The sequence below is a fragment of the Crotalus tigris genome, unplaced genomic scaffold, assembly GCF_016545835.1.
Source record: "Crotalus tigris isolate CLP2741 ecotype Arizona unplaced genomic scaffold, ASM1654583v1 scf7180000023617.9722795, whole genome shotgun sequence".
Taxonomy (NCBI): domain Eukaryota; kingdom Metazoa; phylum Chordata; class Lepidosauria; order Squamata; family Viperidae; genus Crotalus; species Crotalus tigris.
The window spans coordinates 8,337,048-8,364,616 of record NW_024100081.1 but is presented as its reverse complement, the minus strand read 5'-3'; the positions used below and the strand labels follow the sequence as shown (position 1 = coordinate 8,364,616).

The following is a 27,569-nucleotide window of genomic DNA, read 5'->3' as shown; positions in this document are numbered from 1 at the left end:
ACCCATGGAGTAGAGAAAATGACATAGGAACCAGCAAGAGTGTGTTCCCCCCAAAAAAGTAAAAAAAAAAAAAAATTCTTGAAAGTGTGGTTGTATGGAACACTTTGTTGGCAGAAACAGCAGAAAATATAAAATACACTGAATAATAAAAGTAGCAGCACACAGCTGGTGGAATCCAGCTCTCTTTCCCAGTTTTTAAAATCACTTTCTGGGTAAAACAAAAATAATATAGTACTAATAAGTACATCTGCATAATGCCGATCAGATATTACACAGGCAAAGTGTTGAGTCCGTGGCGGGAAAACAGACACGAGAAGCAGCTGGAGTTCTCAGTTTCATTTATTCAGCGTTCAGCTTACATGAAGATGGCTTCAGCCTCGCCCAAACGCCTCGCAGCCTCTTATATAGGCAACTCCCGGGTAAATGGGTTACTTTTCCCGCGCCAGCACCCGCGCATGCGCACGGCGCTGGCGACAGCCTGTCTGGTCCCGGGCAGCTTTGCACCTGCCCGGGACTGCCTGCAAACGCCCGAGCCGTTTGCAAAGGCTCGGGACATAACACCCCTTTCCCCCGGGCTAAAACTACTACCAACATACAACATTTATTTTATATGACATTTTGCTTCCCAGGGCTCCCACTGATTACTGGCTTTTGCCTTGCCAGCAATGTTATGTAATCTTCTAGATACTTAGGAGATTTCTTTGCTCTCTGTGACCTTCTTAGCTCTGGGTTACTGGCATAAGTCCCCTGACTGGAGGGAGGCGTGAGCCTGTTCTCTCTATTGTGTCCTGGTGTCTTCCAAGGACTGTGCCCCGATGCCTGGCCTGCTTGCTTGCCCACCGGGCTCGTCAGGCCAGGGCTTCTGTTACTTTGTGACCTGGTTGACCTACCTAGCTGTAGACCCTCAGGCCCCTTGAAGTGATAGCCGCTGCTGGGCGTCTCTGTAGAACCTCCTAGGTCAGTCCAAGACCTGTCAGGAGGCTGTCCATTCCCTGAACCCCATTCTGTGTTCGGGCTCGTGTGGGTTTCTGTACTTTCCCAAAACTCAGGTGTTCCCTGATTTGTGCTAGGGTTGTTGTAGTCGGGACTTGGTTCCTCGACTACTCTGTGTATGTTTGACCCCCTGTAGGATTTGGGGTAAGGTCAGGCCAACCTTGGGAATTGTGTGCCAGTTCTCTTGCGGGGAATGATTTGTTGGGATGCCCCCGGGTATCCTCCATTGCTGGAGTGCTGTGTGATGTGTGTGGAAAGTGAGTATGCCCCCGGGGTGACTCCCTGGCTGGAGTAGGCGTGAGTGCCTGTTGTGTGGGTAAGCTCCATGACTTTCTTTTCGGAGCAATTGCAGAACCTTGGGACGAGCCGTTTGTGGCTCCCTCAGTGGAGATGGGCAGTAGCTCTTGCCCTTCCCTTTGCTCCAAAGGGTCCCCCTCCCCCCCTGGAAAAGACCCAGGAGTCTCAGCAGAAAAGTCTCGCCTAGAGCGAAGTTGGTCGATGTGCCGACGCAGGACACGACCGTTGTCCAGGGCAACCTCGTAGGAGAGAGGACCTGTGATCCTGGACACAGAAGCGGGGACCCATGTATGACCAGGCCCGTAATTGCGAGCCCAAACCGGGGCACCCACAAGTAGTTGTCTAGGTGCCCTAGGATGTGAGGTAGATGAAGGCAGTCTGTCCGGATGCAACCGGTCAAGTCTAGTAGTAAGTTGGCGCCCCCAACGAAGTTCAGCTGGACTTCTCCCTGTAGAAGTGGACGGTGTGGTGCGATAAGAAAGGAGAAAGTCAGCCAACCTGTGATGCCAGTCCCCGTAGGTGAGTCTCTTCAAGGCGTCCTTTGCGATGCGCACCATGCGTTCAGCCATACCGTTGGTGGACGGGTGAAAAGGCGCAGACGTGGCATGACGAATCAGGTTTGCCTGTAAGAAAGCTTGGAATTCGGAGGAGGTGAATTGAGGGCCGTTGTCGGACACAATGACATCTGGCAGCCCGTGTGCAGCAAAAATCCCCCTCAGTACCTGAATAGTCTTTGCAGTGGTGGTGGATGAGACAGGCACAACCTCAAGCCATTTTGAATGGCTGTCAACAAGGACCAAGAAGAACTGGCCCTGAAAGGGCCCAGCGTAGTCAATGTGCACCCTAGACCATGGGGACTGTGTTTCCTCCCATCTATGCACAGGAGCTTGGGGCATCTCTGGGCGAGATCGTTGGCACAGGTGGCATGCGTGTACCTTAGCCTCAATATCTTTATCTAAACCAGGCCACCACAAGTGGCTGCGTGCAAGAGCCTTCATACGAACAATGCCAGGATGACCCTCGTGGAGGGATTCTAAGACCCTAGTCCTCATTGAGGTGGGAATGACAACTCTGTTTCCCCAAAGCAGACAACCCTGAGAAAGGGACAGTTCGTTTCTTTTGGACCAGAAACTCTGAAACTCAGGACTAGGGCAGTGCTCAGGCCACCCGGACAGGACCCAGGAGCGGACACGTGAAAGTGTGTGATCTGTACCTGTTTCAGCGGTAACATCCCTGGCACTAAGAGGGAGCTCGGGCAAGGCTTGGATTGATAGAATGTTGACAGCTGGCGCGGGGTCAGCTTCTACTACTGGCAGAGGCAATCTACTTTTTAAAGCAAAAGGGACCCTTCTTGCTTTAATCCTAATGGGAGTGACAGTGGGGTCTAGCTTTAAGGACACAGGTGGTCCTTTGAATGTGCCCAGCTGGGGGCTGAAAACGTCTGCAAATTCTGTGCAGACTTCCTGTAGGTCGAGTGTTTGTAAGCTATTGAGTCCTGTGACGTGTATCCCCAGGGCCTCAAACCAATCGAGTCCTATGAGACTCGTTCGTTCACCCCCTACTACTAATAAGTCTAGTGGACCTTCAAAACTCTTGTATTGCACGTTAAGGGTGGCCTCCCCCTTAACACACACTCTTGAGTTCTGAAAATCTGTTAATACAATATCAGAAGGCCTTAACTTGGCCTTAGACCCACTTCTGGAACAAATCTTCCTAAATGTATGCAATGAAATGATGGACAGGGCAGACCCTGTGTCTAGTTCCATAGATAATGGAACCCCTTGTAGCTTCACGTTGAGTGACAGCTTTTTCTTCATGGGCTTGTGTGTGCCTGTTCTACAGATGCTTCTTCGCGAAGCGCAAAAACCTACCCTATTCTGGCTGGGGAATCTGGTACCCTTCAGGCGTTCTTCTTGGGGTTGTGCCTTTCATCGGCCCAGGCACACAGCTGCAATATGCCCTTGTTTACCGCATGCCCGGCAGGTAGCGGAGCGGAACTTGCAGTCGGTTCTCCTGTGGCGACCTCCACAGCCGATGCACTTGAGCGGAGCCGAAGAGCTTCCCTTCTGGTTTTCTTCCCTCGCGGGGTGTAGACGGTCGACTTCCTCGTCCGGATCCTCCTCGGAGTTTCGTCGGACGTCTTCCTGGTGCACGGACGCACCCTCTGCACTGTTTCTGATCGGCCGCATGTTTTTGACGGCGCCGCCTGCTGCTTCTTCTGCGGTGACTTCCCTTAAGGCGTCTTGGAAGGATAATTCTTCCTTTGCGAAAAGTCTCTGTTGTAGCTCGCGATGCCTTAACCCGCACACGAATCGGTCCCTCAGTCGTTCCTCGAGGTCCTTGAACTCGCAGGGCTTGGCGGCCTTCCGTAACGCGGCGATGTATTCCTTGGCTGACTCACCGGACCGTTGATCTCTTTGTTCGAAGGTGTGGCGCCATGAGATAACGGACACCCTGGGGTTGAAGTGCTCCTTCAGCAGCTTCTTCAGGTCTGCGTAGCTTACAGACTCTACTGGGACAGGTGCTGCAAGGTTTTCTGCGATTTCGAAGGCGTCTTGGCCGCAAACGCAAAGCAGGGTGGCCGCCTTCAAGCTATCTTCCCTCACTTGGTTTGCCTTGAAGTAGTTCTCCATTCTGGATACGTAGGACTCCCACCGCTCTGGATGTGAGACGTCGAATTCCGAAAGCCTTCCGATTTTCGCCATCTTCGGATCTTCCGGAGACGGGTCTATCAGCCAGCCTACCCCCGAATGCGCACCGGATTGGCGGGCAGCTGCCGAGTCGACGCCGTTCCTCTTTCGCCGCTCAGGACTCCTTGGGTAAGCTTACACTTCTTCCTTTCCAGGTAGTGCAAGGCAATCCCATCCTCGTCACCAGTGTTGAGTCCGTGGCGGGAAAACAGACACGAGAAGCAGCTGGAGTTCTCAGTTTCATTTATTCAGCGTTCAGCTTACATGAAGATGGCTTCAGCCTCGCCCAAACGCCTCGCAGCCTCTTATATAGGCAACTCCCGGGTAAATGGGTTACTTTTCCCGCGCCAGCACCCGCGCATGCGCACGGTGCTGGCGACAGCCTGTCTGGTCCCGGGCAGCTTTGCACCTGCCCGGGACTGCCTGCAAACGCCCGAGCCGTTTGCAAAGGCTCGGGACATAACACAAAGGATTACAAAGTCTTATCTCTTTTGCAGCTGAAGCCAAAATGGTCACGGAGGGTAACAGTTCCCGGAAATCAGGGCGAGAAGTAAATCTGGAGTAGTTTAAAATAGCCATGAGAAACTGGACAGGTCCTAATATCTGACTATATCCTCACCCATATCACTAAAGACTAAACTGTGTACATGAGAGAAAAAAATGCATTGGGAGAAGAAGGGAACCACTATTTTAAAACTGAAACAGCTAAAAACAGCTGGTTTAATTGTGGACAGGTGACGAGAAGAAGACATTAGAAAGAGATTTCATGAAAAACTCTTTCACTGATGTTCATACTGTTGTTCATGAGATGCAAGGATAAGGCCAATGAATCATCTTTGATCTTATTGGTCCCTATTGAATTCATCAACCACTTCAGTGGAGAGGGGTACTTTCCAATTTAAAAAAAAACAAACAAACAGCTGTATTTATCTAGATGACTTACCAGTGTCCATATTGTTATCTTGCACATAAAGTAAATAGGTTTGGGCTGAATAATTGACCGAGTAAGCATTCTGTCCCTATCTCTGGACTGAATTATCAAGTGGCCTGCAAACAACATGTTCAGAAAGAACATATGTACTGCATAGACTAAAAATTGCTTCAAGAAAACCTCCCTTTAGTAGCAGTAGGGAAATTTCTTGGTAAAGTTTCCTTTCCTTTCTTTCTCAGCTGATGCACAGATAATAAGAGCAATGCTTGAAAAAGCCATATGGGCTGAAGTATATTAGACTTACCGAATTAGAAGTCACAGCCCCTTCTGGTCACTACAGGAAATGCTGCTACAGTTCTGAAAGTTACCATATTAAATATATAAAAATATTTAAACAAATGAATTTACCCCATCAGTGACTCAAAGGCTTCCTGTTGTATGGTGAGGCCTACATTTCAGCCTAGAATCCATAATCCTCACAAGACCCTGATATTCTGCACAGTGCCTAAGAAATCCCTTCATTCCTTACCATGTTCGTTGAAGCCCTTCAGATAGCTTTAGGGATTCACATGATAGTCTCACATACAATCTCTCTGTTGTCTCCAGGGCAAAAAGGCAGGTCTTCCTTATTGCCCTTCTTATGCTCATAGAGAGCCCAGCACTACAGCCTATTTACTAAGGCCATGGGAAGAGAATTAAGAGGCCTCCAAATTATATGTTTCACTTGCCAGCTCTGTGTATTATCACTGGAACAGATTCAGACAGACGATAAAAAGAAACTGCAATATAATATTTAACTTGCAAGCCAAAAAGCAAAAAAAAAAAAAAAAAAAAAAGCCTTTTAAGCTTCTAATTCCAACTTCTGATGACATCATTTTCTTTGGCACACACACCGTGTATCCTTTTCCAAAGGCTGTCAATTTACACACCTCTTTGCAAGACCTCAAATAGTTCATCAGCAATCAGTGTACCAAAGAAGTGTCTGTCCAGTCAGCAGATTACAATTCAGTACCTACAAATTAAGTGAATTTGGGGTTGAAGCCATCTTTGCATTTTTAATGATTTCTCAACAGATTAGGAAACGAATATACCTCTCAGAGAAAGTTGCAGGAACCAATATAATAATCCTGAAGGACAAAACTATCCGGAATGTATTTTTTATTTCCTCAGAAAGCAACTCAGCTTCTGCTTTCATTAATCTTGCTTATTTAACCTGACAAAAAATTATATAATTTGTACACTGCTAGACAATGAGATGAGTGGTATATAAATTTAATACAAATTACAACAGTGACAAAAAGAGGGAAATGCTCAAGAATAAAACATGAAGAAATTGGAAGCAGCTGTATGTTTGTTTGTTTTTTAAAAAAAACCCTAAATAAGGGAAAGGAGAGGAGAGACACAGAAGCCATTAATTTTATATATATATATATATATATATATATATATATATATATATATATATATATATTTAAAGAAAACTCATTAAATAAGGGTTAGACCAGGCATGTCAAACTCATGACATCACATGACGTTGCATAACATATCGCGACTTTTTCCCCATTGCTGGCAATGGGGTGGGCACAGTTTTGGCATGACGCTTCCGGCCCGTGGGCCGGCAGTTTGACATGCCTGGGTTAGACCAATGTTTCTCAACTTTGGAAACATTAAAATATGTGGATTTCAGTTCCCTCTGCTGGCTGGAGAATTTTGAGAGTTGAAGTCCCCACATCATAAAAATTGCCAAGGCTGAATCACTGGGTTTGACTAATGTAGAAGGTGTTACTGTTTGGTCCTGAAGTTTCTGCATCCTGGTTCATCACATTGGTTGTTAAGCAGCATGCAGGGACATACTATACTATTTGTCCTGCTGAGCACCAAGATATGCATTAAGATGTTATATTAGCCATGATGTTGGTGTGGAAAATGCTACACTTACAGGCATTCCTCAAAGGCTGTCATTATTCAGTTCAGGTAGCTCAGGGGTGTCAAACTCGCAACGTCATGTGATGTGTCGCGACCTATCGCAACTTTTTTGCCATTGCCGGCAATGGGGTGGGTGCAATTTCGCTATGATGCATCTGGCCCGCGGGCCGGCAGTTTGACACCCCTGGGGTAGCTGTTACAGGCTAGGGAGGGCTGCAAATGTGACGTGAAGGAGTACCTGAGTGCTACTCTAATTCATTTACATAGCAAAAGTCTAAATGCTGTTTGAATTTTGTAGTGCCTGCAATTCAAGTCTCAAAAAAACAAAACAAAACAATTCAATTCAAACTAAAAAAAAATGTATATTTTTACTTTCAAGTGAGCAAAGACAATGTTGTAGCACTATGTAACACTCACTTCAAAACTATGGTAAAGAATAGAGTAAATGTACTTCTGAGTTAAAATGCATAACACTTAGTGCTCGATTTCCAAATGGCAGGTTTATTGTTTTCCTTTAGAATCCTGTTTGTCATATCTTCATAAAAATATGGGATGAAACCAGGGAATGTAGGCTTGAGCTTCTGGGGGAAGAATAACTAGGGATTATTTGTCAAAAACTTTATTGTGCCCTTTGGGTTCCTACCTTTCCCATATGTTTAGAACCAAAATTTAAGAACTCTTGTTGGTAAGGGGTGGCTTTTTCTAGATAGAAAGGAAGAGAACACTCAATGGTGTAAGATGCAAGATGACATCTACCCCGACTTTGGCTGAGGTTTTACATTCCCAATCTAAATTTACCCATCAGACCTAGCCTTGTTGGCATATTAGACTTGGTTTGGTACAAACCCAGTTTTTTTGTGATTTGTAAAGCATGGTTTATAGTTTAGCATTTTGTGTGAAACTCCCCAATTATGATTTAATAACATCTGATTAAGCAAACCATGCATTAATTCATTGTATCACATTGTGGACATCTCTCTTTAGCCCTAGTTTCTTCCCATTAGGGCTGTCCCAGGAAAGATTCCTTTTTATTTATTGCCCTAGCAGATTAAAGTAAAGCTTCTAAAATATTTATTTATCAAACTGAATTTTGAACTGTATTATTTCTGAGAAATACACAGAGTCACAAGACTCTTCTCAGGGGTGTTCTACTCAATAACTAGATTTATTTGATTGATTGACTGATCATGTCTTTACTATAGCTGAGGAAGTAGGCTATTTTAAAAAACCCAAGACAAATTGCATAGCTCACAGCACTCTTCCAAAGGATGGAACAGTTTGAAAGTTCATGCTTTGAATTGCTCCATGATTTGTGCAATCATTTTTATGTATTAAACTACAATTGGCTGAAGAAGATCACAAAAAGTGATCATATGACCCTGGACACTGCAATTGTCAACTATGCTGCATGCATAAAACTAGAGTCATTTGCAATATTCTTGTATAAAGCTCAACAAAGACAATCATTCAGATAAAAGCCACCTGGGCTTGGACTGCTATCAAATGGCTCGGTCTATGACCAGGATTTCATCTTCTACCCAAATGGCTGCAAACAGGACGAAAAATTGTAAAGAAAAAGTAGTAGAATCTGCCTAAATTTTGCAGCCCATGTCCTATCTATATACTATATTGGGCTGGGAGAGAATGGGAAAATTTGACCTCTAGATGGCAGCATATTTTTTAAAAAATCAAAAGACTAGTAATAGTTGTGTCAAAAGATGCATATACTTTTTTTTTTTTAAAAAAAATCAGGTGCAAGTTAATAGGGATTTCTTCAAATCTTGGTTAGAAGAGGTCATATCTGACTCAGCAAGGTAACTAATTAAAACCAGAGATGAGACATTTTCCCCCAGGACGAACCAAGGTTGCTATTTAGACAGGCCAATCCTCCTGGCAGTCTCCCAACCTCAATGATCAATGGCAGCAAAACATTGGGTATTCTTTATCTTCATGAGAGGTCTGGCATATAAAAAGCAAGAGATTGCCTTTCATCCTTTTCATAGATTTTTTTCCCTTTAATTTGGAGAAAGACACTTTCTGCACTTGCTAAGGCCATACAATTTAAGTTTTTTCCTGAATAAATTATAGATTGATGTGCTCTCCTTTCTCCATGCAATACTTGGTATCTGGATCTTAAAACCTGTATGGGGATTTTAAAAAGATATGCATTATGCTGAAACCCTTCAAGGTGATTGTTTAAAATCTGTCAGTGTTAATATTCTTCAAAAAGTCCAGCATTCGTGTTATTTTCAATCCACTTTTAATAATAATAAAAAAATGAAGCTGTTGCAGGTGACCTGAAAGCTACAGACGACGAATTCATTATAAAAAGTCCCTGGAAGTCAGAGACCAGAAAGCAGATGATATGCCTATAGGCTGATCTCACCTCTGATTGTCACTTAGCTGTGCCGCAACAGACTAATTGGTGAAACATGTCAGATTGCACCCATGGCAAAGTTTGTGTTGGAATGGGAAGGAAACAGTAGCACTGGTCCAGTGAATTTTAAAACAAGAATGACAACTTAAGACTTAGCAAACTGTTTTCAGATACAATGGTGATGAAAAAGTATTTGGGACCAGTTCTTGTATTTATGTCCCTTCCAGGTCTGTGAAGGAAAGGAAAGTTAAACATGGTTTCATTTAGTGACCACTTCACTTAAGATTGAGTTTCTAGTCCTGATTGTTGTCACTAAATGATCTAACCGAATAGGCTGGGAATCAAATAAGACAGTGTCACGAAGAGGAGCAGAAGAAAGTGTATCTTGTGTATATTTGTGCTGCAATTAGATGCAAGCAAAAAAAGCTCTAATAATCAAAAGTCAACATGTAGCTATTCCACATATTTCCCCTGAGTATTTTTTTTTTTTTGCCTCAAGGAAAACAAGATAAAATGAAAAGAAGAAAGAGATAATAAGGATAAAAATGATGTCTGAATCTTCCATAAATTTACATTATTGGAAACATGGCAATTACTCAATCATTGGCTCATCTGGAAATAATCTCAGGAAAGAAAAATGTCATTTATTTCAAGACTTGAAGAAAAACCCTGCCAGTTGGAAAAGAACCCAACAAGAGATCCTGTGGTTTATTTTTCAATTTATTTTTAATGCAGTTAAAAGTGGGAAAAGAACCAGATGTTGGTTCCAGATTCTTCTCTCTTTAGGACCACAGTCTAAGAAAAATAACCACTGAGCAAGACATCCAGAGCTGAGCTGGTCTGATCCAACTATCAATCCTGTCCTCAACTTTCTCCCTTATCTTAGGCCACTTCATAGGGACATCTCAACCAAACTGAAGAGTTACCTCAGACCCAGCAGGGAGAATCGTCTCCTGTCCCCATTTGTCATCTGAAGGCAGAAGGCAGATCCAGCTTCATCCAGCCTATATTCCAAAATACCATTAATCATCCTTGATGAGTGCAAATCTTCTCCTTCTGGTCACCAGCAGCTATGATGTAACCCATACAAAAATCTTAGCTGCCAAGAGAATCCTTGGCTATTTGAGTTGTGATCCCAGAAGAAAGATAGAAGCCACCAAAATGGCTGCTGTACCATGTATCCTGTAAAGAGTAACACATGCCTACTTTCCTCTCACCCAAAATTTGTAAGAACTTTTTTTTTTTGCCAAACATTTCTTTATTTTGGAATTGGTTTTCACATGAAGGGAACGTGCATATAGATTAAGCTGAGCTGAATGTTGTTTGATCCCTTGGAGTTTTGGGGATTGGAAGCCGCAGTGTTATGACTGGATGTAAGACAGCAGCATTAAATGGCCAGCCGGACTGCACAAACCAGTCCATCCTGCAAAGCTGCCTGGGTCTCTCCTATTATCTCTACTATTGGAAGGCAAGCGATATTGTGGCATTGGTTGTACTTTTTTCTGCATGTACAGAGACATGTCTACTTCCAACTACTTTGTCTCCAACTCCTTCATGCACAGTCTTGCATTACACACATAGACACAATTATTCAAACTACCTGTAAAGCTAAATAAACATTCACCTATAACCACAAGGGTGCAGTAAAGAATAAAGGAAAATGGATCAGTAGTCCTATGCTGTTTCTTTTAAAAAAAAAGAAAGAAAGAAAAAAGAAATACATTGCTGAGGTGTGGCCTTACTTAGCTCATACAGAGATTTGATTGGCTTGAAAGGGTGATTCTTCTAATAGGCTGAAACAATTTCTTCATATTACTTAAGAGTTGACTGCTTTGTCAAGTGTAAAGATAGTGAGACTTATTAGGGTTGATTTTGGAGTTAGTTGGTGTCCTTAAAGGTAAGTTCCCTGTGTATTTATGAACTTATAACAAAGGATCTTTGTTGGTAAGGATTCTTGCGTATTTGAAAAAGAAGATTGTTGTGCATAAGAATTAGCCTCAGTTTTCAATTTGACCTTAGTAAAAGGAAGTGAGGATTATTTAATGTTTGTTCCTTTATTCTGTTGTTTTTAACTGCCTTTTATTTGTGCTATTTACTCTGATATTGTTTATAATTTCTGTTTTTAGTTTTATTATTGTTACGATATTAGTAAATCAGTTCTAAAAGTTTAAAAATCAGCTCTGGAATATCTTCTTCTTTTGAAGTAAAACCAAGGCTACTGAAGTTGAAGATGTAGGGGCAACAGATCCTTTTTAGACTGATGCGGCCAGACCACTTTGTCACTTCCACTAATATAACAGGAGATTTAACTTGTGAGAAAAGGTTGACATGATAGTTTGAAAAAAATATCTTTAGTGCTTAGTAAACAGCGTGTTGTCTGGGTTCATATATTTGAAAAAGCAATCAATAATAAATTTCTAAAATCCCATGATCAATATATTAATTAATTCCTTGATCTTCCCTTCCTCCAATGTTATTCTCCTTTGAGGTTGACATGATAGTTGATCAGCAACTGAATATGAATCAATAATGCATTGTTGCTGTTGGTGTAAAAAGTAAAATGTTGTTTTAGATTTTATAATTATAGTTTTTAGGTCATAGAAAAATTGTTTGATTTGATTTGAGTAGTTCTGTTTTATTTCTGTGCTGGCCAGATACTGCCTTTAGTACTGCACCAGTCAAACAAACTGGAACAGGTTCAAGGAAGGGCAACGAGGAGGATCAGGAGACTAGAAATTAAGTCCTAAAAACAGAGATTGGTGGAATTGGGAAAATTTAGCCTTAAAATAAGAAGATACAGATGATGTAATAGTATTTGAAAAAAGGCAAAACCTGCTCTTATGAATTCTAGATTTAAGTTACTAGAAAAGGGATTCCAACTAAATATTGGAAGGAAAAAAAATGAATAATAAGAACAATTCAGTGAAGATCAAGAGGAGGCTAGACGAGAGTCTTCTGGGAATACTTTAATCTGGATTTCTGCAAGAAGTGAGAGCTGATCTCTTTTCAATTCTGATACTGCCAGGGCTGCCCTGGAACAATGGCATCGACTGCCTTCTGCTATGAAAGCCATTAGGTCAGTGTTTCTCAACCTTGACAATTTTAAGGCATGTGGACTTCAACTCCCAGAATTCCACAGCCAGCAATTGCTGGCTGTGGAATTCTGGGAGTTGAAGTCCACATGCCTTAAAATTGTCAAGGTTGAGAAACACTGCATTAGGTGGAGGAAAAAAGACTAGTGGATAAAGTTTGCTGGGTTTTTCTTATTATTTCCTTTTAATTTATCATATCTTTCTAGTGCTCTACAGAATGTGATACTTCCCTCTAAATGGATTATTGGTCATAAGAGTGTCTAAAAATATTTTAATCTAGACCAGAGTTCCATGTGTTGGAGCTCAGCTTCTGTAATTTTGGTCAATGTAGCTCCAGTCAGAAGTGATGTGAATTAATGGGACACTGGCCTTTTAAGCCAACACTCATTCTTGCTTTTAGATCAGGAGTGTCATGGGCCGGATGCATCATGGCGAAACCGCGGGGCAATGGCAAAAAAGTCACGATACATCGCGACATATCACGTGACATTGCGAGTTTGACACCCCTGTTTTAGCTCAAACCACAATTCTCTTACCCAAATATTGCCCAACAATCTCCATATTAATAATAAAATTCAGAATATGCTTTTACCCTCAAAAAAAAAAACCTTTTGAACATCCCACGGAGACTTGGTAAATTACCAAACCATAAGTTGAAATGTGAGTCCACCTATTGAATATTGGTTGGGTTTAGTTCTCTAAAAGTTTCTTGACTGCTGTTTGTTAAGTTCTTCATTATTTGTTTTTTTACAGCTATCAAAATGAGCTGCTTTTCATTCCTGAAGGTCATGATGATTTTGTTTAACCTGGCCATATTTGTGAGTACTTACCTCTTTTTTCTGTAAATAAGCAGTGAGGTGCTTTGCATTCTTGCAATGGAATGAGTGGTTACGAGAAACGTTTTCACCTTCTTTTACCTCTGTGTCTGTATGTTTAATAGATATGAAAAAAACATATGTCAAACTGAAACTCAAAGTCAAAGCAAATCTGAGTAAACATATTTAGAATTCTAGTGAAGGACAGATTAGACCATCAAGTTTAGTATTCTCTACAAGAGCATATCAGGCAGATATCAGCTTACATTATTAACATGTTTATGGTAAGTTGTGTCTTTATCTTACAATTAATCTCTGGTGATCACATGCTGTAGTAACCTTTGCCAACATGGTTCTACCAGTCAACTATGAAGGATTTAATAGCAACGAATGCAGCATGTGAATAATCATTGGGTACAATGTGGTAGGAGATGGTCACAACTACAATATAAGTATAATCACTGGTTAGCAATAGCAACTTTCTCGGGTGCAGGTTGGAGACAGTCCTTGGGAAAGAACACATACACATATGGAAGTATTAGTGTCCAAATTTCCTCTCCCTGAGTCACGATTCTACTATTGTTTTGTCTATTTGGCTCATAAATTCATGGTAAACAGTTCTAGAAACTACATTAGATGATCTGCTGGTCTTTTCATGCCTTAAAAACAGTAACTGTGAGAGGGACCTTGGAGTCCTAGTGGACGATCACTTAAATATGAGCCAGCAGTGTGCAGCAGCAGCCAAAAAAGCCAATACAATCCTGGGTTGTATAAACAGAGGCACAGAATCAAGATCACACGAGGTATGAGTACCGCTTTATAAAACCCTAGTAAGACCACACCTGGAATACTGCAGCCAGTTTTGGTCACCATATCACAAAAAAGATGTTGAGAGTTTGGAAAAAAATCAGAGAAGAGCAACTAAGATGGTCAAAGGCCTGGAGACTAAAACTTACAAAGAACAGGGTAGGACTTGGGTTTGGCTAGTATAAAAAAAAGAAGAAACAGGAGAGACATGATAGCAGTATTCCAGTACTTGAGAGGTTGCCACAGAGAGGAAGGGGTCAAACTATTCTCCAAAGCACCAGAGGGCAGGACAAGAACCAATGGTTGGAAACTGATCAAAGAAAGAAGCAACCTGGAATTAAGGAGAAACTTCTTGACAGGGAGGACAATTAACCAGTGGAACAGCTTGCCCCCAGAAATCGTGGGTGCTCCATCACTGGAGATTTTTAAGAAGAGGCTAGACAGTCACTTGTCTGAGATGGTATACTATAAGTTCTCCTGCTTGAACAGGGGGCTGGACTAGAAGACCTCCAAGGTCCCTTCCAGCTCTATTTTATTCTATTCTTTGTATGTTATGGTTTCTAGTGACTTGCATCATATATTCAGTGAAGTTGAGGTTTGCCTGCAAAGATTGGTTGTAGTTACGTCAGCTCACAGATTAAAATAATTCAAAATAACATGAAACAGTAATTTAATAATATGGTTGGCTTGTAGGGAATTTTTTTCTGTATCTCTGTTTTCTGTGGCTGCTATACCTGTAGAACAATTAGAATTGGTGCTGTGCAGTTTTTAGGCTGCATTACAGGTAGTCCTTTTGAGGAAATATGCTTTTCTGCAAAGAAAGGCCAAGCCTCAAATTGACAATGGATAACTTAAGTGCAACTGTGGTTCAAGACAAAGGTAGTCATTAAAATCTATTCATGTTTCTCAGACAAACTGAGTCAGTTTTATGGTTTCTGTGGGTGTGGCTTTGATGTCATACTTGTTCTGTAAATGTTATTTCAAAAAGCAGTGCAGCCGTCTTTCTCCATCCTGGCTAATGTCCTCAAGGAAGTCTTGAATGTCAACTTGAACTGATACCTTTAGCATACAGCTAGTTTCAAACCTTGAAGAAAGAGCGGTTGCTCATACAGCTGTTGCCAAACATCCCGTGGCTGTATTCGGAGTAAACTTTGTGAGGTGGCCCAGATATATACAGTGGAGACCGATGAGATCACAAAGACTGTAAGAACCATAACAAGGGTGTGCTATATTTAACAGGCCAGGAGTCACAAGAGACCTTCTTTGGAAGGACTTGTATCCCATGTATGGGCGAAGTGTGATGTGTTTAAAGTTTTTCTTGGTTTTTTACAGGGTGTTTTGAAGGGAGGCCAGTTAGAAACATTATTGAGCTATTTTTAGGATCTACATCAGAGTGACCTTGCTTCAGATGGTGAAATATTGAGCCTCAAAGGGTACCACTGGTTGGTTTTTTTAGCAGTAGTAAAAAAGATTCAGGGGGGGGAGGCGGCGGAGGGTGGAATCATATGTGGTAGTTGATGACTGGTTTCATAAATTGCATTACACCAAAACCATACCAATCACATCAAAGCATAGCTCAATAACTGGAGCACCACTTGAACACCATCGCCATTGACAAATTCAACATCAGTCAATTGCAAACGGTGTCTTTACTCAAAACAGTTTACATCTGGCAACATCTGTAACATCATCAAACATCCACATCTGCCTATCCCAGGTCCTTGGAAAGAACTTGATAGGTAGCCAAAAACGTCAAATCCAGTCTGTGCGACAAACCATAATAATTTAATAAACCTGTATGCTGTCCTACTTTAAATAACTTTTGAGTGTCTCACAACAATCTAACAATAAAGTACAATAAAACCAATAAAACACCCAAAAAAGATAAAACATGTGGTATCGGGTTTAGTGTTAAGTATGAACAGGTCATTATGATTTGGTTAATAACTATGGTTAAACAAGCTAAGGTTTTTTTGTGCTATACAACCTATGGAGTAAAGGTCAGACTATTAGACTCTGTCTTGGTTCAAACCAGATCTCTCCTTTTACATATTATGATCAGTTGGCTTGACTAAATCTGTTGAATCAAAGCGCTCCTTTGGAAATGTGATATATATGCAACTGTCATTTGCACGTCTCGCATATGCAGCTGCAACATATTTGCATTTTTTGTAGAAGCCTGCCCTTAGTCTCTTATTCTATGATGTTATTCAAAGTGTGGCACTCATTTTGTGCCCCTCCTCTCCCCAGTAACTCCCTCTCCCTGTGTCTCTTTTCCCTGTTTTTATCTGTGCAACCTGTGGGCCTACAGCCTAGTTCTAATTTTATATGTTCTGAAATTAGACCTCTGACTTTTAATGATCTGCCTTTTGGGGGGGAAGCTGGACAGAAAAGTGTCAGGAATAGAAAGAATGAAAAGAAAATACACTGAAAAGTGAGAAGAAAGATAATGTCAGAAAGAGGGAATAGCTTCACCACTTTATTTCATCCCATCTCAGATTGTCATACAGTCCCTTAATAGAGATTTTCTGGGTGGGAAATGTAACTACAGTCTTCTTTATGTACACCCTATGTTCATTACACAAAAAGCAGCCTCCAAAATATAAAATAACATTAATCTACAATGCAAGGTTGCAGTCTAATTCTCCTTTGAAAAATTAGGATCACTGGAATTATTTACCTTTTTTTTTTTAAATAAAGGTCAGTTCCTTGAAATAGGGCTTTTATAAGGATGAAGGTGTAAAGTCCCAGAGAAACAAAAATGACACTTTAAAAATATTAATTTTGAACAATAGTGGACACTTTCTGTTTTGCCCCTTGTTTTTAGGAAGATGTTAATACTGCCTGGTCAACTTTCCTAAAATCCTGGATTCTGAATTACTTTTATAAGGCAATGCTCACTTCTTTCCCAGAGAAGCTCTGTGTATACAACCCTTTCAGCAATTAGTGTATTAGCTCATGCTGTTTATTAAATAATAATAAATAATAATTCTGAGAGGTCAAATGAATCTGGCAGAAACTTTTGTTAGCAACTTGGGTTCAGATTCTCTAAATCTGTTCTACAAATCTGGGAAGTAACTTCTCATCCCAAAGACCTCATGTATTCAGCCTGGCACTAATGTTTAGATATGGGTTGTGGCTGCCTTGCCCTTTTGTTTGAAAGCAAATAAAACTGGCACCTGTGTTCAAGGACAATTGCTTTGACCTCTTTAGGAATGTTTGTGAATTATGTTACAGGCATTGTTCACTTAAAAAGGAATATTTACAGGGTTGAAATGCTTGGTAGCTTCTGATAACACCTCCTTGTTTAAAGAAAGGCTGGGAGATTTGCAACAATTCTTCCTGTGTGCTACTACAATAGAATCACAGTCCCAAAGATGATTTTTAAAGGGCAACTGGACATTCTTTGTTTTTCCTTTTTCCTTGAAGATGTTTTGCTTCTCATCCAAGAAGCTTCTTCAGTTTTGACTGAATGGTAGAGAATGGAAGGATTTATATTCCTTGCAGTCATCTTGTTGTTAGCAGTCTCTCTGAGAGTCCTTGAGGCCACTTGAAGATTTATCTGTGCTCTCAGGGTCACCTGAATAGTATAAATGGGTGTGGAAACTTTTTGGAACTGCTGACAACTGTGTTGTAAACAAGAGATAGATGGTGTTGTATTCCCCCCCCCCCAGTTGAGAGAGGATTGATCAGTTTCAATGTAGATGGCCTCTTTGACCCATCTTTCAAACCAGTGGTCCTCTCTGTCCACAATGTGGACTTTGCTGTCTTCAAAACTATGACTTTGTCATACAGCTGAATCTTGTCCTGATGGGATTGTTCTCCTCTGTGTGCCATGCATCTGTGAAGTGGTTGGTTTGTTTCTCCAATGTACATGTACATTGTCTCACAGCTTTGTACTGCATATATTATATGGCTCAGGACAACCATGACCTGGATGACGGAGAATCTCCGTAGACAATAGCATCACAGTTTGTTGAATGCGAAGGACTATAAAATTACCTGGGGGAGAAATAGATTGATCAGGGAAGATGGAGTTTCTATGTATTTTAGGGCAATGCAGAAGAGTAAGATTTGGCATTATATCAATTGCAACTTCATCTTCTGTATAATGGTTAAATCTATATAACTTCCTTAAATAGAAATGAATTTAATATAATCATACAGGACTGATGATATTTAGTGCTGTACTAAATGTGTTAACTATGTTAAAGCATATGTGTTTGAGTCCTAATTATTTTTTTTTTATAAAATCACAAGTAGGGAAGTATCTCCAGTTTGTAGGACATGGAAATAAATCAGGATTCCAGAGTAGGTCATGATCTAGCTTATTTTCAAAATTAACGAATTTTATCTTTTAACTTTTTAAACACTTTTAAAAACTAATTTACTTTTTATACTATATAGGATATAAATGTGATGCTTTAAAAAGCTGCCCAGGAAAAGATTGCAAAATGTTTTAAAGAAAAAAAAATGTAGTTCTCATAAGGATTATGTCAAAATGCAGTCTAGAACGTAGATGTGAAGCTGTGGGGCTGTGATTATAGCTAGATACAATTTTAGTTCAACTGTGTATGTGGGGACTAGACCATAAGATCAGTTGCTAAAAATATTTGATGGGTCCCAGGAGGCAAGCCTTCTCTGCTATGGTGGCCACCTTATGAAACTTTCTCCCTTCCGGAAACCAGGTTAGCTCCATCCCTATTAACATTCTGGAAGCTCCTCATAATACAGGTAGTTCTCGACTTACGACTACGACTGAGCCCCCAATTTTTCTTGCTAAGTAAAACAATTGTTAAGTGAATTTTATGACCTTTCTTGGTTAAGGGAAACACTGCAGTTCAGTTAGTATCACAGTCATTAAGAGAATCTGGCTTCCCCATTGACTTTGCTTGTCAGGGGATCACATGACTCCAGGACATTGCAACCATCATAAATATGATTTAGTTGCTGAGCATCTGAATTTTGATCCTGTGGCCATGGGGACGCTGCAACAGTCGTAAGAGTGGAAAACAGTTATAAGTGATTTTTTTTTCAGTACTGTTGTAACTTCAAATGGTCACTAAATGAACTGTTGTAAGTTGAGGACTACCTGTCCTTTAAGATCACTCCATTATCAATACAGTACTGATATATCATTATATATTATTATCATCAATGTATCATTCTATCTTATGGTTTCTATATTTTAATTTTTATTGATTTTTTTTTTAAAAAATAATGATTGCTTTATACTTTTATATCGATTGTTGTATGCCACCCAGAGTTGCTCCTGGGAAAATGAGCAGCCATATAAATTTGATAAATAAATACAATTCATAGTTTTACGGCTATGGTGATATTTAAGATGATATTTTGGCTTGCCATCATATCTTTCTCATATTGCCATTTGTGATATGAGAAATTTCTAATTAGAAACAGTTATTTCTGGTGAATAATACTTATTCTTGATGAAATCACTCTACCGGTTACATGCAATGATTAGCAGGAACTTGAAAAACTTGTGTTTGACTGTGGATTTGCTGGAGCTGGGGAACTGAAGCTTCCAAGCACTTGCCTGAAGACCATAGAGTAAGGTCATGTGAAGTCTTTTCAATATGGTGAATCACATGTGATACATGCAGAGCTGAAGGATAACAGTTCTGCATGTACGGATGTGCATGTACGCCTTTGCTATCTTCACTTGAAAATATATTTCTTTCTTTCTTTTTTTCTTTCTTTTTTTCTTTCTTTTTTTCTAGCTTGGCGGAGCAACGCTTCTGGGCATCGGGATCTGGGTTACTGTTGACAGTAAATCCTTCCTCAGTACATTTGGTGCTATATCTGCCAGTGTCCTCCAATTTGTGCATGTTGGTTACCTCCTCATTGCCATTGGAGCTGTTCTGTTCCTGCTGGGTTTCCTAGGATGCTGTGGAGCTCAGAAAGAGAGCAAGTGCCTTCTGATCATGGTAAATTCTGCAAAGGATTTTCACTGTTTATTGGTACTAAAGCATGATAAAGGCATTATTGAAAGCTATTCACTGAGGTCAGTTTTTTTTTTTAAAGAAAGAGATCCAAAGTCACTAATTCAGATATATTAGGGATAGAATTTCTACTTTTTTGATAGTAATAAGTTGTATATGTGTTTTTTTTAAAAAGTTCATTTCTTGATTTCTTATTTTTTAATATAAATAACAAGTTGATGTTTTTGAATACAGTGTTTCCTTATTTGTGATTATATTTTGGGGTCATAAAATAAGTTATTTAATTTTTTAACAAGTGCACATTCCAGCTATTGCTGGTAAATGCTGATTTCTATTTCCCTGTTAGATAACTTAACAAGGAAATAAGGCCTGGTTCAAACAACATACTAAATCATAACTGTTTTGCCAAGTGTCAGGGCAGTGATCGGTTGCCCAGGCAATTGGTTGTTTAGGACTCAGAGACAATGGACACCCGAGTAAATAAAGGGATTTTAAGCCTGATTATTAACTCAAGCAAACATAACAGCATAACACAAAAAGCATACATAACAAGCAAGATTATACCCAAGTCTCTCAGAAGCTATCAGGAGCTCTTTAATAACCACATCAGTTTTGTGCAGAACATCCCAAATAAGCAACAACTCCAAGATTTTTATCAAAACCTGACACCATGACTTCATGGCCCAGGTATGGCCAGGACACTACAAAATATGACTTTTGTTGGCGGGGGGGGGGGAAATGATTCTGGGGTGGAAATCAAGAGTCTGAGACTTTCACAGCAAGAAAAACTTTGAAGCTACATGAAGATTCCCACCTCCCTTCTCCTTTATTTAGTAAACAAGAGCAACCTCCCCCCCCAAGCAGCTTAGCTCAGAATGAGTTCTAAAGAATTTTCTTAATATGAAGGAGAAATCAAAATTATGTTACTAAACTCATTAAAATAACAATGGTCTTTCACACTTAGGCTGATACCAAGTTCTTCTGAAAAATCTAGGAAATCCAAACGAGAAGATGCGGTGAAAGTAAAAGAAAGAATATGAAGAGGGAGCTTGAGTTTCATATGAGAAACCCCATATGAAATGGGCTAGTTCCCATTAAAATCTGCTCTTAACAATCTTTCAGACTGGGAAAGCTCCTTATAAGCAGCTACCCTTTCAAAGATGGAACACACTTGGCCAAGAGCATCCAATGCTTCATTTTTGTATCAATACTTTGTAGAATAACCAAACTTATTACTGTATTGTCCCTCTCCCTAGTTCTTCAGCATTATCCTGGTCATCTTCATAATTGAAATTGCTGGTGCAGTGGTAGCTTTGGTCTACACATCACTTGTAAGTATTATGGAGTAGAAGAGATAAATTATCAGTAGTTTGTGGAGAGTAATTTCAGGATCTCAGATAAATACTGATATTCTGCTTAGTGTACCCTAAATGTTAGATTACCAATGAGGTTAAGGTACCTTACTTTTTAGCTTTTGTGTAATAATGGTCTGCCCTTGTCAAGGAGAAATGTGCACAACTTAAGAATGATTTTTTTTTCAAAGTTTCACACCTTAGTTTTTCTGATATCATACGTCTGCTTCGTGCCCAAAGATGCAATGAGACATGACTGCACTGGCTCAAGTGCTCAGGAATAAAAATGGAAAGTAGCCTACGCTGATGTCCCTATCATAAGAAAAGAGGGACATCTCACTTTCTCTTAGTAATCTTCTCTCAGCCTGATTCCTGATCCAAGCTTTGTATATAGGTATATGGCAGGGGTCTTCAAACTTGACCCTTTTATGACTCATGGACTTCAACTCCCAGAATTCCTCAGCCAGCCTGCCTGGCTGAGGAATTCTGCCTGGCTGAGGAATTCTGGGAGTTGAAGTCCATGAGTCATAAAAGGGCCAAGTATGAAGACTCCTAGTATATAGGGATGGTGAGACAGAAAGTTTATTAAATCCAGTGGGGCACAAGCAAGATTGTGTTGCATAATTTGAACAAGTGTCTCCTCGCATTGTAAAAGATATTTAATACTATGTATCCCGATAGCAATTCTTGAGAAATGTTCTACATAGCCTATCTGTGTAGAGAAGGATAACTATTCTCTGTTTGACAAAGCACTGATCTGTGAAATATCAAGCAGACACTTGATATTGTGGTTTGCTCTTTACCTTCTTTTTAAAATTTAAAAGTGTCTTGCTTTATTGCCCCTTTTTTTGCCAATCACCATGATATGGGCAGTAACAAAACCAATTGTAGTACAGACTTGAATTCTTTGCTGCAGAACTACATCTTTGTAAGTCCAAACACTCTCATCTGGGATGCCTAAGGGATTATGAGTAGTCTTGTTTCTTCAGTATCTGCTGCATTCTTCTGTAATGTTAAAAGGAGATTGAAATGATAAAAAAGTGACATATATATGAATGGAAGCTCAATAGTGAATGACAAAATGACATAGAGATGAATGGAATCGCCTTAAGAAGCTCATCACTGAATGACAATAGTGCAAAGAAAATAGATATTTCCAGATGTCTCAGAACTTCGTTTTTTATTGGTAGGAGAGGGCTAGGCAACCTGATGCCCATTAGCCCCAGTGTAACCATGGTTAATTTGCTTGACACCTGTCAGACTTCCTGAGTACTTGGCATTACTTTTAAAATATTTTTTCACTGAAACAGAATAACTGAAGCAGGTATACTGCAATGTCTCAACCTTTAACATCATTTTAAACAAACATCAACAACAACAACAAAAACCATACCACTACCTCTGGCTGGTTCCCACATAGACTCAATAAATATTTTCAGAAAATAAAATTGGTGAATGGCTGCATATTTTGTGTCTATTGATGCCCAAGATAAGCAAAGATGCTAGAATGCCTCAAAAAGGTTGGTGGGGAGCTATCTCGCTACACGAATGCCCATTATTATGGAAGACATTGTGTGACAGTACCAATGATATTTCCCCCCAATTCCAAATGTGTCTAGCAGCCCATAAAGGGCATCTATTCCTACATAAAGTACCTACAGAAGGTGAAGTAAGGGGAAGTAGAATATTAATAATTCCACAGATGCTGAGATGAAAGAATGGCCTTGCATCTTTAATGATAAGGAAAGCTTATTTATATGTTCTCATTTGTTTTGTATAATTCCTTTTTTCTTTTCAGGCGGAGACTCTACTGCAAGCAACAGTGGCAAAATTACTAAAAGATGACTACGGGAAACCTAACCCACTTACTGAAGCATGGAATATTACAATGAATGAAGTAAGTTGGTATTCCAGTCTCTATATGATGTGCAAGATTTTTTTATGAGAAAACGTAGAAGCATCCCTTAGGCTTAAGCAGAAACGATGTTGCTTTTTTACAGCTGCCAGTCAGTTTTGCCTCAAAGTTGGAAGATTGTCTTCATCTCAGTAACTTAATAGTTGTGTCATATTTTATTGAGGGTCATCTTAATACTTCTAATGTTGGCTTATAAACAGAAAGACATTAATATAAAAGAAAAGGTAGTTACAGTAGGATTCTTAGCAGGTAAGGAATTTTTATTGAAGACTGTATGGTTAAATAGAATAAATAAATAACAGAATAACAGCATTGGAAAGGATTTTGGACTTCTTCTAGTCCAGGGGTAGGCAACCTCGGCTCTTTTATGACTTGTGGAGTGGACTTCAACTCCCAGAATTCTGGGAGTTGAAGTCCACGAGTCATAAAAGAGCCGAGGTTGCCTACCCCTGTATCTAGTCCAACCCCCTGTGAGTGAATGTGAACTCTAATCTTAATATATGTTTTTCTCCTTAGCTGAAGTGCTGTGGTTTATCAAATTACACAGACTTTAATGACTCCTATTTCTACAAGGAAAAAAAAAATTATCCAGAGCAATGCTGCAACTCTTCCATTCCTGACACTTTCTGCAATGAAACTGTAGCTGGAAACTTGGAGGTGAAGGTATGGAAACATACCTATTCTGGAGAAAAATGGGCCGGGGCTTTCAGTGGAGTGACCTTTAATGATCTAGCACCCAGATTCTATACTTGGCATTTTTTACACAGTGTTTTAAAAATTTGGATCTAAAAAAAAGTTCAGGACTTCACTCTTCTACAAAGAGCTGTGATGAGCACCAGCCAAATTCAGTGGCACCTTTGAACTCTTTCCAGGCACATGGGGTTGGGAATTTTTGGAGGTTAACTAGTTCATTTTCAATTTATCTGAACTTTTGTTCGTTTTCATTCCAGGGCTGCTTCCCTCAGATGCTGTCTGAAATTCGTAAGAATGCAGCTGTAGTGGGTGGAGTTGCAGCTGGAATTGGGGCCTTAGAGGTATGTTGATTGAACTTTGTAAGAACCCACCTGGGGTTTCATTGATGGGCCTTAAAGAGATAGCCTCTTCTTTAATGAGATCTTGTCATATATATGCACCCAGTGATAGCAGGCATCCATGGGCGTCTTCAGGTGGAGTGAGAAAGGTCAAGAGGGCAGCCGTGAGCAGGACATGTAAAAAGAGACAAGGATTTGAGCATGTGCTGTATCTTCCCTGCTGATGCTCTTGTACACACAGATACAAGACAGGTTGCATGCAGTGGCTCTTTCAGTCCTCAGAGTTTACCATCTAAGAAAGATAGATACTTGGGTCTGAAAGAACTACTACTACTAGTAGTAGTAGTAATAAAGAATAGTATCTTTAAATATTCTAATTTGAATCCTGCTATGTGGGAAATAGGTAATCAGTGCTTTCTAGTCATTAAGGTCTAGATTTCACACTAATGCCGATAGGATGTATGGGAATTGTAGTTCAAAGAATATCAAGTGTCCTACTCTGCCATGTGCTATTAAAAGGTAATAATGAAGAATTATGTTCACTCTAAGATTCTAAATAAATGATTATTACTTAAGTTTCACACTGTTAAACATATCAGATAGGCCACTCGTACAATAAGTACAAACGAACTGTACTACAGGTAGTCCTCAACTTACAACAGTTCATTTAGTGACCGTACGAAGTTACAATAGCACTGAAAAAAGTGACTTATGGCCTTTTTTTACACGTATGACCATTGCAGCATCTCCACAGTCACATGATCAAAATTCAGATGCTTGAGAGCTGGTTCCTATTTAAGGTGGTTGCAGTCTCCCAGCATCATGTGATCCCCCTTTTACGATCTTCTGACAAGCACAATCAAGATTCCTTTAATGCCTGTTAAGATTCACTTAATAACTGTGTTACTAACTTAACAACTGCAGTGGTTCATTTAATAATTGTGGCAAGAAAGGTCATAAAATGGGGCAAAACTCCTTTAAAAAAATGTCTCGCTTAGCAACAGAAATTTTGAGCTCAGTTGTAGTTGTAAGTCAAGGACCACCTGTACTGAAAAGCAGCCAATCTCCCTTTTCCCTTGCAGGAGAGGCTGCCTTAGCATAGGTAGTGCTGATGGTAAAATAATCCAAGAATTTGGGAGCTGTTCTTCATTTCTATGGTAGACTTGGCCTTCAGTGACTGCATAATGCTAAATCTTGATGCTTTTTAACATTGTAAACTGGGCTGACATAGTTCAAACATAGAGTTAAGCCATAGTTGGATGCTTTGTAAATCATATTAAACCCAAAATAACCAAATCCTATATAGCCTAGAAAGTAACTACTGTAATAGCTAGGGGGGGTCCCATGTATCTATTGCAGGGTGGTGTTTTGGTGATTAATTTTTAATTTTATAATGGAGCTAGATCTTATTTAAAATATTACTACTTCTTCAAGAAGATAACGGGAACTGTTGTCTTCTGGTTGAGTTCTGTGCTAATGGAAAGAGTATAAAACTCACTTTTTATCTCATTTCCTTCTTTCTCAGATTGGAGCAATGACAGTGGCAATGTACCTTTACTGCAAAATAGATGAAAAGTGACTGGGATAGGATTACCTTCCCACAAGCCAAGCCTATGACTCAACACTTTCTTAACCTGTATCTACAACAATTAAATGTTTCATGGGCCTGAAGTCTGAATATATAATTAACCAATTGACTCTACCTAGATGGAATCTTTAGCATGTATATAAATGAAATTGTGAAAAGTAGTGTGATAGGAAAACTGTATTAACATAAAGGCTCTTTGTACTGAAAGCCAGAAATGGGAAAAGACAAAAGTATACCTGGAAACATTTCTGCCTTCTAAAAATGGCCTTTTCCAATATATGCAGTGTGACGTTTTCGGCTAGCTTTGATATTGGTCACCCTGGGTTGCAGAAAATCTCTCTCAAGAATAAATGATCCAGAATGGAACAATTTGTTTGAAAAGTTCAGGATTAATTGAAATACCCATGTATGATCAATGGGGAATCAAGATCGTTTTTGTTCTTGACATAAATTAATAGATGGGCAATTGTTGTAACCTGCTGGGGAAAAACATGGCTGTAAAAATTGATAGGAAAGAGAATGACTTTCTTTGAGGACTTGGAAGCTTTTTGCCTTTCTGTTCCCCAGCACTGGTTGTATGCAACTTGCTAAGGACTGAAAGGGTGTCTGATTGAGCTGGCTATGTGTGAAAGGAGTTTCCTTTGTACTTAATTCAATTGTAAATGATGTAGTCCTCTATTTTTTTATTCTGTGTGAATAAAATTTAATTTATAATAATATAACTACAGTCATATTATTTGCACCTGGATTGGACTATTGTAATAAAATGTAACTTTTAATTACATCTTGTGGAACTGGATATCTTGCAGCAAAGAGCCCCAATAGAAATAGGTAAGACTAGGTATAATTGTATGGGCATTTGGCTTATGCCCTTTAGATTATTTACATTCTGATACTTGTGAATATTCCAGCTGATGGATAAAAGCCAAGTGTGAATAACTAGCTCTGTAGATAAAATCATCCTTTGCTGGGAGAATAATAGTTCTTTGAGGATGCCACAAACTGGAACTGATTTTATTTTTTGGCAAGGTTTCTTAACTTCAAGATTGAGTATTAGTAAAATGAGAATTTCAGTATAAATAATCTGATTAATAAAAAATCCCACATTATATTCTAATTAAAGTTAAAAAGTAAAAATGAGAGATGAAATTAAAAATATGAATGATAAGATAGGTAATATACAACAAACAATGATGGAAAATGAACAAAGAATTCAAAAAGTTGAAACAAAAATGGAGCTTGTTGATTGTAAAATAGAAGGGATGATACAGAAATCTGATCAGGCAAATAGGGAATTGACTGAATCTATTGCTTTTCTGGAAGTAAAAAGAGACATGGATGAAACATATAGAGTATACACAAATTATGCACGAAGGCATAGATTGGCGAGAGAGGTTCATATAAGGTTTACTAGAAGATCAATAAGGGATGAAATATATAAAAAAAACGAGAGATGAATCAATAATGTATAAGGGTAAAGAAATAATTGTATTAAAACAAATACCACGTAGTATACGAAATCAGAGACGAGAATACCAATTTTTAACGACTCAATTAATTAAATATAAAGTCAAGTCTCGTTGGTTAATACCTGAAGGAATATTTTTAACTTGGCAGGAGAAAAAATACAAGATAGATACACTTGAGAAAGCACAGGACTTTTATGAGAGTTACTTTTCACAAGGAGAAGAACAAGAAAGTAGGGAAGAGCCAGAGAATAAAAGTTATGATGAAGATCTATTAGAGGAAGTAGATTGAGAGCGAGAAATACAAAAGTTACAAGAAAGAGAAA

General features: G+C 39.6%; 1 protein-coding gene across 1 annotated transcript; it reads left to right on the top strand.

Moving 5' to 3' along the window:
- The first annotated feature begins 10,974 nt into the window (after positions 1-10,974).
- TSPAN1 (tetraspanin 1) lies at positions 10,975-26,499 on the top strand. The gene is made up of 8 exons (XM_039319917.1): positions 10,975-11,111; positions 13,060-13,124; positions 19,670-19,876; positions 21,148-21,222; positions 23,042-23,140; positions 23,675-23,821; positions 24,109-24,192; positions 25,715-26,499. The coding sequence occupies exons 2-8, from the start codon at positions 13,068-13,070 to the stop codon at positions 25,766-25,768; spliced, it is 723 nt and encodes a 240-aa protein (XP_039175851.1). The 5' UTR covers positions 10,975-11,111; positions 13,060-13,067; the 3' UTR covers positions 25,769-26,499.
- The last annotated feature ends 1,070 nt before the right edge of the window (positions 26,500-27,569 follow it).